Source organism: Microcaecilia unicolor, chromosome 12 (genome assembly GCF_901765095.1).
Source record: "Microcaecilia unicolor chromosome 12, aMicUni1.1, whole genome shotgun sequence".
NCBI classification, from domain to species: Eukaryota; Metazoa; Chordata; class Amphibia; order Gymnophiona; family Siphonopidae; genus Microcaecilia; species Microcaecilia unicolor.
In genome coordinates, this window is record NC_044042.1 from 28,105,233 (window position 1) to 28,118,086 (window position 12,854).

At 46.0% G+C, this 12,854-nt stretch overlaps 1 protein-coding gene across 1 annotated transcript in view; it reads right to left on the reverse strand.

The window, feature by feature from the left end:
- The window catches only part of HMGA1 (high mobility group AT-hook 1), a 47,418-nt gene that overhangs the window by 18,541 nt on the left and 16,023 nt on the right, over positions 1-12,854 (reverse strand). Inside the window, exon 2 of the mRNA XM_030220981.1 lies at positions 5,270-5,384. Coding sequence (XP_030076841.1) covers positions 5,270-5,371 — 102 coding nt within the window. The 5' untranslated portion in view covers positions 5,372-5,384. The remainder of the gene's footprint in view (positions 1-5,269; positions 5,385-12,854) is intronic.

Genomic DNA, 12,854 nt, shown 5'->3' on the forward strand with positions numbered 1-12,854 from the left:
TAAAGGGAAAGGGAAATGGGACTTGATATACTGCCTTTCTGAGGTTTTTGCAACTACATTCAAGGTGGTTTACATATATTCAGGTACTTATTTTGTACCAGGGGCAATGGAGGGTTAAGTGACTTGCCCAGAGTCACAAGGAGCTGCAGTGGGAATCGGACTCAGTTCCCCAGGATCAAAGTCCACTGCACTAACCACTAGGCTACTCCTCCACTCATTCCACCAATAAGAGCCAACCTCATCAGTGATGTCACAATGGCTTGATTGCCCGATACTTGGCTCACTTCTGATATTGTGATGTCATAAGGGAAAGGGGGAAAGGGAAATGGGACTTGATATACTGCCTTTCTGAGGTTTTTGCAACTACATGCAAAGCGGTTCACATATATTCAGGTACTTATTTTGTACCAGGGGCAATGGAGGGTTAAGTGACTTGCCCAGAGTCACAGGGAGCTGCAGTGGGAATTGAACTCAGTTCCCCAGGATCAAAGTCCACTGCACTAACCACTAGGCTACTCCTCTAGGCTCCCCATTCTAAAATGTATTTATAGCCGACCTATGACCTAGGTGGGTTACAATCTTAAAATAGTACCAATTTTCCTGACAGTGCTGTTGAGACACAACCGATAGTGCCAGCTAAAGTAATTATCCAGATAACTGCCTCTGAATTTTAGGGTCAATATTTTTTGTACTTAAATTTTAAATTAGGGGCTTTCTTTAGCAGGGAGATAGGATTGTTCAGATAAATCTGTGCTGAGGTAGGGGTGTACACTAAAACACAACTGATATTCCTTTTTGTTTTCTATATATTGCATTTTTTTTCCTTTTTCTTTTTGTTCTAGTGCAGCTAAAACAATAAAAACAAAGGGTTCTTTTTATTAAGCTGTATTGTGCTGATTCGTGCCTAATGCAGCAAAACATTGAGGGGCACTTTTACCAGGGGCGTATCTGAGGGCGTATCTGAGGTTCAGCGGTAGGGGGAGCAGGGGCTAGAGGGGGCACATTATAGCCCCCCCCGGCAGCCGCTGCCCCCCCTACCGCCGTCAACCCTCCCCCGTACCGCCGTTAATCCTCCCTCCCTCCCTCCCCCGCCTACCGCCGTCACCTACTCCCGAGGTCCGCTTCCTCCTGCCGGCTTTTTAAAATATTGCTTCAGCTGGTGGGGCACCCCAACCCCCCCGCCAGCCCAGCCATGGTCTTCTTTAACTTCTTCATCCTCGTCGTGCTGTGAAAGCTGCATGCATCCTTAGTTCCAATTGGACCTAAGAAGACCGCGGTCTCACCTACCTGCCTCCACGGCTCCGGGCCCCCTTCATTCAAAGTGGCAGTTGCAGATCGCGTCTCTTCTGGCCTTCCCTCCCTGTGTCCCGCCCTCGTCTGATGTAACTAACCAGTTAATGCATCTGCATTACCACGTGTTAACTGGTTAGCGCAGAGATAATATAGGAGCCCTTACTACAGTGTGCTGCTGCTGCGGCTAAGAAAACAAATAGAATGTTAGGTATTATTAGGAAAGGAATGGAAAACAAAAATGAGGATGTTATAATGCCTTTGAATCGCTCCATGGTGCGACCGCACCTCGAATATTGTGTTCAATTCTGGTCGCTGCATCTCAAAAAAGATACAGTGGAATTAGAAAAGGTGCAGAGAAGGGCGACGAAAATGATAAAGGGGATGGGACGACTTCCCTATGAGGAAAGGCTAAAGCGGCTAGGGCTCTTCAGCTTGGAGAAAAGGCGGCTGAAGGGAGATATGATAGAGGTGTTTAAAATAATGAGTGGAGTTGAATGGGTAGATGTGAAGCGTCTGTTCACGCTTTCCAAAAATACTAGGACTAGGGGGCATGCGATGAAGCTACAATTTAGTAAATTTAAAACGAATCGGAGATAATGTTTCTTCACGCAATGTGTAATTAAATTCTGGAATTCGTTGCCAGAGAATGTGATAAAGGCGGTTAGCTTAGCAGAGTTTAAGAAAGGTTTGGACGGCTTCCTAAAGGAAAAGTCCATAGACCGTTATTAAATGGACTTGGGGAAAATCCACTATTTCTGGGATAAGCAATATAAAATGTGTTGTACATTTTTGGGATCTTGCCGGGTATTTGTGACCAGGATTGGCCACTGTTGGAAACAGGATGCTGGGCTCGATGGACCTTTGGTCTTTCCCAGTTTGGCAATACTTATGTACTAGTGATTTTCAACCTTTCATGAGCTCCCAAGTAACACATGTAACTTTGTAAGTCCATATGCTTTGGAAATGAACCTAGCCTAATATGACATATAATATGTCAATTTGATTATTGCAGTGCATTATATGCGGGTATTAAAATCTCACGGCTTAAAAAATTACAAACAGCACAAAATACTGCTGTTCGCCTTCTATGCAGTGCTCCTCGCTTTGAGAAGGCCTCCCCCCTCTCTTGTTAAAACTTCACTGGCTTCCCATAAACGCAAGGATCACCTTTACAATAAGTGCGACTGTTTACCAAATCATATATGATTTATCCCCCTCCTACATGCAACAACTAATTGATTTACCTTCCAGTAATACAGTAAAAATATCTAGGGGTCCTTTTACTAAAGCTGCGTAGGTGCCTATGCTTGCCCAACGCACGCCAATTTGGAGTTACTGCCTGGTTACCGCGTGGCCCTTGCGGTATTTCATTTTTGGCACGCCTCCGCTACGCGCATCCGAAAAATACTTTTTATTTTCGGACGTGCACCAGCTACGCGCATCAAGTGGCATTTGACGTGCATAGGTCATTACCGTCCGGTTACCACGTGAGACCTTACCGCTCAGTCAATGGCTGGTGGTAAGGTCTCAGACCCAAAATGGACGTGCGCCAATTTTTATTTAGCTGCCCGTCCATATTTCGGAAAAAAATTTTAAAAGGCCTTTTTTACAAGCACGCTGAAAAATGGATCTGTGTGCGCCCAAAACCTGCGCCTACACTACTGCAGACCATTTTTCAGTGCACCTTAGTAAAAGGACCTCCTAGAGAATACACACTCCATTATCCAAATTGCAAAGGTGTTTCTTCGCACATCAGAGTACCAAACTTTGGAATTCTCTACCCAAGCAATTGAGGGCAGGGCCGCCGAGAGGGGGGGGGGGGGGGGCAGGGGGAACAAAATTCCCTGGGCCTCTAAGGGGGGCCCGGCGCTGCAGTCCCCGGTCTCACCTGCCTGCCTCCTCGGCTCCGGGCCCCCTGCATTCGAAGCGGTAGTCACAGATCGCCTCCCTTCGGGCCTTCCCTCCCTGTGTCTCGCCCTCGCGGAAACCGGAAGTTACATCAGACGAGGGCGGGACACGGGGAGGGAAGGCGAGGCCAGAACTGAAGAGAGGCGATCTGCGACTGCCGCTTTGAATGCAGGGGGCCCGGAGCCGAGGAGGCAGGGAGGTGAGACCGCGGACTGCAGAGGCGGGGGGAGCGACAGGGGGGGGAGCGGTGGAGGCGAGGCAGCCTTGCTTCCGCGCCCAGCCTAGTCTCTCAGCGGCCCTGATTGAGGGGCCCTTTTACTAAGGCACAGGAGGGCTAACGCAGGGCTAGCACATGCCAAATCGACACTACCATCAGGCTAGTGCATGCAACTAGAGGTAATTCTGAGTTTGGCAAGCACTAGAAAATCCCAACAGTAGAAAGTAATTTTGTGTACGTTGCTTTTGAGGTAATCTAGAGAAGTAGACTTTTCCCCTATAAAAAGTACTGAGGTTGATATTTAGCACGGTTAAAGCGGGCAGGAGCCTCTCTGGTCTGCTGAAATCACACTAAAAGGGCTGTCCGTCGATATTAACCAACCAGGGTCACTGAACATCAGCTCTCACTGCCCAAGCACAATCTGGACAGTGCCGGGGTGACCCTGGGGGTGCAGCTGGGGCAGAGTTGGGAGACATGCAGGCATTGGCAATATTCACTTCTGGTGCCCACATAGCAAACTGGGCAGACAGTACTGTATACGGGTACTAGCAATGAAAGATAATCTAGATATTCAATGCCAGTGCCTGGACACGGCTCAGTACTGAATCTCCAGGTCTCATTTCACTGGCAGTGGGCAGCTCTTAATACTGACTGCTGCTGACTGAACAATGACCATTAATATTAATAATCCCCCTGATATTCAAAAGCATTTAACTGGCTAGTTAAATGCCCTATAACCGGCTATCCATGAATTTTCAGCAATATAACTGGCTATATGCCGATTTTCATCTTCAGTTTGGTGGCTATGTTCGGCCATGTGAATACCTGGAAAAGTGCAGAATATCGGCTTGGCCGGTTAAGTTTGAACCGGCCAAAATTAAACTGGATATTCAATGCCGGTAACCAGAAACAGCCTAACATTGAATATCCGAGCTCAGCACCAACCGTGGGAGTTAGCCGGGTTAACTCCCGTAGTCAGAATATCTTGTCCACTATTAATAATAATAATAATAATAATAATAAGTACATAAGTAATGCCACACTGGGAAAAGACCAAGGGTCCATCGAGCCCAGCATCCTGTCCACGACAGCGGCCAATCCAGGCCAAGGGTACCTGGCGAGCTTCCCAAACGTACAAACATTCTATACATGTTAATCCTGGAATTGTGGATTTTTCCCAAGTCCATTTAATAGTGGTTTATGGATTTGTTCTTTAGGAAACCGTCTAATCCCTTTTTAAACTCTGACAAGCTAACCACCTTCACCACGTTCTACGGCAACGAATTCCAGAGTTTAATTATGCGTTGGGTGAAGAAACATTTTCTCTGATTTGTTTTAAATTTACTACACTGTAGTTTCAACGCATGCCCCCTAGTCCTAGTATTTTTGGAAAGCGTGAACAGACACTTCACATCCACTTGTTCCACTCCACTCATTATTTTATATACCTGTATCATGTCTCCCCTCAGCTGTCTCTTCTCCAAGCTGAATAGCCCTAGCCTCCTTAGTCTTTCTTCATAGGGAAGTCGTCCCATCCCCGATATCATTTTAGTCGCCCTTCGCTGCACCTAATCATTGCTCCCCTACTTTTCATTCATCCTACCTTTTGTTTCTTACTATCATAATACTGTTATTTTATAGTTTAATACTGATCAGTTCTCAAATTCTGCTGTAACTTGATATTAATAGGAATACTGTAGCTTAGGTTTCCCTTGTGTTCCTCCTCATATTTCTTCTTCCCTTCTTCTCTATTATATTATTGTAAATTGCTTATGTACCTTGCCGGACGGGGCGGTATATCAAAACAGAATGTTGAATATTAATAATGTCATGAAATGAGAGAGTTTAGACCTGAGGCTGCTTCCTGGGCCGACCACGCCCCCTCTTCTCCGTCGTCTCTTTCTCTTGCTTAGACGCCAGTGTCTGACCTGCCTTCGCACCCGATTCACTCATTTTCCTTCTGCTCCTAAGGAAAAGGATGAGGTTACAAAGAAACAGATGTTAGAGTGGATCCCAAGGGCAAAGAGTTTGGTGACATCCTGTAAAGGGGAGGGGGGAGGACAGGTAGCAGAAGAAATGTCATGCTGTGTTAGATCAGCTCAGTAAGCCCTGCTTCCCATCTCTACAATGGCCAACCTGGATCACCCAGAAAATACTAAAAGGCAAGTCTATTCATTCTCTATTGCTCACTCCCAGAAATATGAAGTGGAGACACCCAAGTCTGTCTAGCTTATTCTTTTCTGGAGTTTTCCTCCAGAAACTTCTGCAGACCTTGCGTGCACTCAGCTATACTACTAACCTCGACCACATTCTTTAGAAACAAAATTTTACAGTTCAACTGTTCACCGACTCTAAAAACACTTTTTCAGATTTGGTTGATGTGCTTCCTGTTAGCTTCATGGAATGCTGTCTCATCTCAGTATTGTTTGAAACTGTAAAAATCCTTTCCCCGTTAACTTTTTCTATACCACTCATGATTTGATAAAAACTCTTATTATATTCCCTATCAGTATCCATAATTGGCTGGTGGCAACTCCCTTTTGAATAATAGCCCAAATGAAACAGTAGCATGATTTGAGGAGCAAATGTAAGGAAGACAGAGCACATATGTGGCATAATAAAGTTAGTGTACTGTACATATAATTATGCAACATTACAGTTACATATAAGAGACAGTCCCTTCTCTGTAGAGCTTACAATCTAGGACACAGAGAATTTGGGAATTTCAACTATTAAGAAACTGGTTGCAACCAACAAGGCTGTGATCAGGAGAAACGTATGTTACGATTTAAGAGCAGACTCAAAAAAAGGGTGCAATTTTAGACTGGATGGGAATAAGGCCAGAGATGGAACATGATACATCAACTTAGGAAGTCTATTACAAGTATAACCACACATGAAGGTAGAAAGCATGGGGCAGGGAGCTAGTACATAAGTACATAAGCACCGCCATACTGGGAAAAGATCAAGGGTCCATCAAGCCCAGCATCCTGTCTCCGACAGCGGCCAATCCAGGCTTCAAGAACCCGGCAACCTCCCCCCCCCCCCCCCCCCCAAGAAAATTTTTTTTTTTAAAATAATGTCCAATGGACTTTTCCCTCAGGAATCTGTCCAAACCCCCTTTAAATTCCATAAGGCCAGCTGCTGTCACTACATTCTCCGGCAACGAGTTCCAGAGTCTAACTACACGCTGAGTAAAGAAAAACTTTCTCCTATTTGTTTTACATCTACCATATTCTAGCTTCATCTTGTGTCCCCTGGTTTTGTTGTTGTTTGAAAGTGTAAACAAACGCTTCACATCTGTCCGCTCTACTCCGCTCATTATCTTGTAGACTTCTATCATATCACCCTCAACCGCCTTTTCTCCAAGCTGAAGAGCCCTAACCTTCTCAACCTTTCCTCATAGGGAAGTCGTTCCATTCCCTTTATCATTTTCGTCGCCCTTCTCTGCACCTTTTCTAATTCCTTTATATCTTTTTTGAGATGCGGCGACCAGAATTGGACACAATACTCGAGGTGCGGTCGCACCATGGAGCGATACAACGGCATTATAACATCCTCGTGTTTGTTTTCCATCCCTTTCCTAATAATACTCAACATTCTGTGCGCTTTCTTAGCCGCGGCAGCACACTGGGCAGACGTTTTTAACGTCTTATCAACGACCTCGTGAGACTTCAACTCTTGGCGGCCATTTTGACTCGGCGCCGAGGATCAGCAACAGGAAGGATGCATGCTGGGTAGCGCTTCGGGCAGGAAAGAGGGGGCTCTTTCCTGCCCCGAAGAGGTCACTAGACCACCAGGGCAGTAGTAAGGTAAGGGGAGGGGGGTGACGGGGAGGGGGCGGGGCAAAATATGGTAACCCTACTCCAATGCATGCACTCCATCTCCATCTCATTCAAGATTACCTACAGCAGGGACTGACCTGGCTGCTGAATTAATTCTCCTCTGCCAGCTGGTGATTAGCTCACCTGAGGAAGGCCACTAGGGTAAGCACAGCTTTTAACTTGGTATTGTTGATCTGTTTACCGTTGCCTTTGGTTACTCCTTGGATGTGTTCTCCACAGGTCTCCTGTACCTCCTTCCCTTTTCACTTGGCACAGACGGAGAATTCCAGTACCTCCTTTCCAAGCAGTCACATGTATGATCAGCAGCCACAGGGATACTCACCCTCAGCTTGCACGGCCTGGCGCCACATGTCAGTCAGGGAATTACATAGATGTGGTTTTCTCACTTGGTATTAAGGATTAAATTACTGGCTTCTGCTTCTAGATCGTGAGTCACTCTTAGCTCACAAATAAACACATGCCTATGATTCCTTGAAATAATGTGTAGCAGAGAGAGACAGAGAAAGCCATGGAGACCTACAACACACTGCACTGTACGAAGGCTGTACTGATCCTCTAGAAGTCAGTTTCCCCCTCCAAGGCAATATCTTTTCCTAGAAGACCATAATAAAAATGTGTGTTTCATAAGTAAGCTATTCACAGTTTCATGATATGTGATGATAGGGAACACAGCATAAGAACTGTCATATCTAGCCCGGTGTTCTTCAACCCAGTCCTCAGCTTTTCAGGATATCCACAATGAATATGCATGACACAGATTTGAATACCAAGAAGGCAGTGCATGCAAATGTCTCTCATGCATATTCATTGTGGATATCCTGAAAAATCAACTGGCCAGGTGGTCCCTGAGGACTGGGTTGAAAATCACTGCTCTAGCCCACTAACAGTGGCTAATCCAGGTTACAAGTATTTGACGGAATCTCAAAATGTCGCAAAACTCCATGCTACCTACCCTAGGGATAAGCAGCGGCTTTCCCCTGCCCTACCTGAACAACAGTTTATGGACTTTTCCTCCAGGAATTTGTCCAAATCTTTTGTAAACACAGCTACATTAACTGCTTTTACCACATCCTCTGGCAACGAGTTCCAGAGCTTAAACTATGCGCTTGAGTGAAAACATATTTTCGCCTTTTCTTTTTAAACGTATTACTATGTAATTTCATGGCATGTCCCCATGTCTTTGCAATTTTTGATGGGAGTAAACAATCGATCCTCGTTTAACCCATTCCACCCCACTCAGTATTTTACAGACCTCTATCATATACCCCCCTCAGCCATCTCTATTCCAAGCTGAACAGCCCTAACTCTTTAGCCTTTCCTTTTATTCCATCCCCTTAATCATTCTGGTTGCTCCTTTGTACTTTCGCTTATTCCATTATATCTTTTTTGAGAGGTAGTAACCTGAATTGCACACAACACTCAAGGTTACCTCTGTGGGCGCTGCACTGCTTCAGCAAAAATCTGAGATCCCACGAAGAGAAACAGATAAAAAGGGAAGTGGAAAATGGACCAAGGACTCCAGAAATGAAGAGGGCAACCTGGATGCTTGAGAAGAATTATTGATCAAAGACCCAACATAGTACTGTGTTTCGGCCTAAAGCCTGCTTCAGGGGTCTTTTTCCAATAAATGAACTTCAATGTCTTCAATATAAAATCTGTCCAGTCAGTAATATAATGGGTTGGTCTTGAAAATGACCTTTGTAGCGCAGTTGTGAGTCTATTGATCAAAGGGCGCCAGACTAGCGCCAGCATTAATGTACGCAGAATGCTCTATAAAAGGAAACAGTGTGCATGCCAAAGACTATTGCAAATTGCATTTAAATGTAGGCAAACGGATGTAAATGAGGTCATTAGCTATTCCCTCCCAATGCTCAGGAAAACAGCACACAGTAAACCCTGCCTTAATGCTGGAAACCTACTGCCAGCTTCGAGGTCGCGTTGAGGGATTAGAACAGAGGATTTCTCATGATCTACCTTTTAAAATATGCCGGTTTTTATTTTATTTAAGAGAGGAAAGAAGCCTGTGCAAGCCACAGGAACTTGCATCACAGGAGGCGGGACGTGAAAGAGGAAAGGCTCCAGCAGGACCAGTCTGTTTCACTGCCTCTGCCAGTCAAACGCCAGGACTGAAGGACCACGGGTGGGGGGGAGGGGGGGGGAGGGGAGAGAGAGCAGAGAGACGCCAGACACTCATGGGGTGGGGAGTGCGAGCAAACAGCAGCATAGACAGAGGCTAGACCTGAAGTGTGTCACTCGCTTTCCTTTTGTATGAAAAATATTCTCATCCTGTACACTCTGGAAGCTTGTCGAACATGTGAATGTTTCTATCATATACCTCCTTTCACTTCTTTTCTCCAGCGAGTTCACGTTAGTACCTTGAGCCTCTCTTTGTAAGATGTGCACATGACTGTTACTATGGCAGGCAAGATGGGCACCTGCATGGGATATGGGATGATGGATACAAGGCTGGTACCAAGTCCCCTTCCTTATACATGCTCTGGCCCCCCAGATGTGACTGTATGCTATTGGGGCTGGCCAGTAAAGGGCAGCTATGGGAGACATGCAGCCAGCCAAGGAAGGAGGCGGCACCAATGGCAACCCTTGCCCGAGGTGCCATTTACCTAGGGATGGTCCCGAGTGTGTACTGTAGGCCTTCTACCATTTTAGTAGTCCTTCACGAAACCATGTCCATTCTCTTGGCGCCCTTAAAAAAAAAAAAAGACAGAGCCTCCAGAATTGACCCCAGTATTCAAGGTGGGGGTCTTACTAATGGCAGTATTATCTTTGCTGAGAATGCTGTTAGCTTTCCAATATCTTGCAGTGGCCCGAGACGATTTCTCTTAGACCTTTTTCTAGTTCTTCTTCATCTAATTAGTCTGTGGCTAATGATTTTTGCATCCCAAATACATGATTTTACACTTTTAGCACTGAAATTTATTTACCAAGCTCTTCAACGATCTTCCGTTTTTCCTTTCCTAAGACCCTTCCCAGTGTGTCTAAAAAAAAAAAAAAAAAAAAATTAGGTGGTAACTTTTCACTGAATTAACTTAGGGCCCCTTTTACAAAGGAACACTAGCGTTTTTAGTGCGCGCTAAAAATGAGTGTGTGTTAAATGCTAAGACACCCAGTCAGCTGTTTTTGGCGGCTGAAGAGAGCTGCATCGCTACCATACTCTGTCACATCGTGTCGCCGCCTTCACAACATCAAATGGACAGACCATTTTGGACTTCTTTATCTCTCCTTTTTTTCTTTTTCTCCCCTCTAACTATTATATGTGTACTAGTAAAACATGCCCGTTTCTTGCGCAAATGAAATGGGCGCTAGCACGGTTTCCTTCCGAACTTCCCCCCCTCCCTACTCACCCCTTGGGCGTTCTGAAGGCACTGACCAGCATTGTTGCGGACCTCAGCACGCCACCTTCAATCTGCTTTGTCGTTGGTTGTGAAGCCAGTGACGCCATTGCTCCGCCCTCGACGTCATCACGTTTGACACGAGGGCGAGGCCCCAACACAGTGTTTTCGGTGGCTTCACCACCACGAAGGCTTCGAATCGGAAGGAAGTGCCCGGAGGACCTGACAGTGATGTCAGTGTCCTCAGAACGTTGAGGGTGAGTTTTATTATATAGGATTTGTCTGGTTTGGCGTTAGTCTTTCCTGTCTCTTGTAAGCCACCTTGAGCCTGCATTCTGTGGGGAAAAGGTGGGGTAAAAGTGCTCTAAAATAAATAAATAAATAAATATTCCTATGGGCAACTTGGTGTTTAGTGCATGTGAATTTTATCATGAGCTAAAAATGTTAGCGCACCTTTGCAAAAGACCTCCTTAACGGTTTGTCACCATCTTTCAAGAACTTTGCTCCCTTTATCACATTAGGGCACTTGGGTACCCTTTTCCTAAGCCGCGTAAGCGTCTATGTGCACCCAACGTGCGCCAAAATGGAGTTACCACCCGGCGTGCCAACATGGAGTTACCGTCTGGTTACCACGTGGCTCTTGCAGTAATTTAATTTTTGGCGCGCATCCGAAAAATAATTTTGATTTTCGGATGCAAGTATCAGTCGCACACCAAGTGGCATTTGATGCGTGTAGGTCATTACCGCCCGGTTACCATGCGAGACTTTACCGCTAGGTCAATGGCTGGTGGTAAGGTCGCAGACCCAAAATGGACGCACAGCAATTTTGATTTTTGCTGCGCGTCTATTTTCGGCAAACTTTTTTAAAAAGGCCTTTTTTTTTACAGGCGCACTGAAATATGGATCGGTGGGCGCCCAAAACCTGCGCCTACACTACCACAAGCCCTTTTTCAGCGCACCTTAGTAAAAGGGCGCCTTGGCTTTTGACTTGATCAACAGCAGAGAGCTCTTGAAAGCTGGTCACAAATGTATTAAGTTAGACCAGGGGCTCTCAACCTAGTCCTATCCAAATAGGCTGTAGGTGACACCTTTATTAGTTCTTAACCCAGACCTCGGGACACACCTATCCAATCAGGTTTTCAGGATACCCACAATGAATATGCATGAGATTGATCTGCATACGATGGAGGTAATGCATGCAAATCTATCTCATACATATTCATTGTGGGTATCCTCAGCGGCGTAACAAGGGCGGGGCGGTCTGCCCCGGGTGCACGCCGCTGGAGGGGTGCAGAGAGCAGCCGCGCGCGCCTGTCGACTCCACTGGTTCCCTGCTCCCTCTGCTCCGGAACAGGTTACTTCCTGTTCCGGGAAGGGGGAACAGGGAGCCAGCAGAGCCGAGAGCCGCGCGCCTGCTCCCAGCAGCCAAGAATGCACCTGGGGGGGGGTGTCATTGTGCCAGGAGGGGGGTCGTGCTGCACCCGGAGGGGGGGTGCGCGCATCGGCGATCCGCCCCAGGTGGCAGCCGACCTAGGATCGTCACTGGGTATCCTGAAAACTTGATTGGATAGGTGTGTCCCGAGATCTGGGTTAAGAACTAATAAAAGGTGTCACCTACAGCCTATTTGTTAATGTTGATCTCTTCAGAAGCGATTGCTAAATTTGGAATGCAGATTCTCTGATCTTACAAAGAACCAACCTGGATTTTCCTTTATTAAAATTTAAAAAAATAAATAAATACAGAGAGAGAGAGAGTTGGTTGCATCAGTTTTGCAGGTTTTTTTTTTAAATACGTTTGACCTCTTATCAAGCAAACCTATTTTAAAGAAGCTCACAGATCTCTAATGTCAGCTGCTGCTGGCTACAGGAACCACAACCTCCAGGCACAACAGCTGAGGACTTAGCATCACCCTGGAGAAAAGTGAAATCTGTTTTCTTTGGCTTAATAAGCTAATTTTGTCTCCCTCTACACATAGCCTTCTAGACTAGAGTCATACTTCTCTACCAATGGGCTTTCTTGCTTCCCTCTAGAAACAGATACATAGAGCAGGCTCTACATTTCCATCCCAGAAGTGCTGTCTGGAAGAAAAGTGAGGACTGTGTTATGACTCTCAGCTTAGCGGGTCAGCAACAGACACAGGATGCTCCAGTATGGGGATAAGGGGATAAAAGGGGTAGAGCACTGAGATAGGGTCAGATACATACAGTCAGGCAGCAGAGAGAAAGACAGCTCAAAGGGGT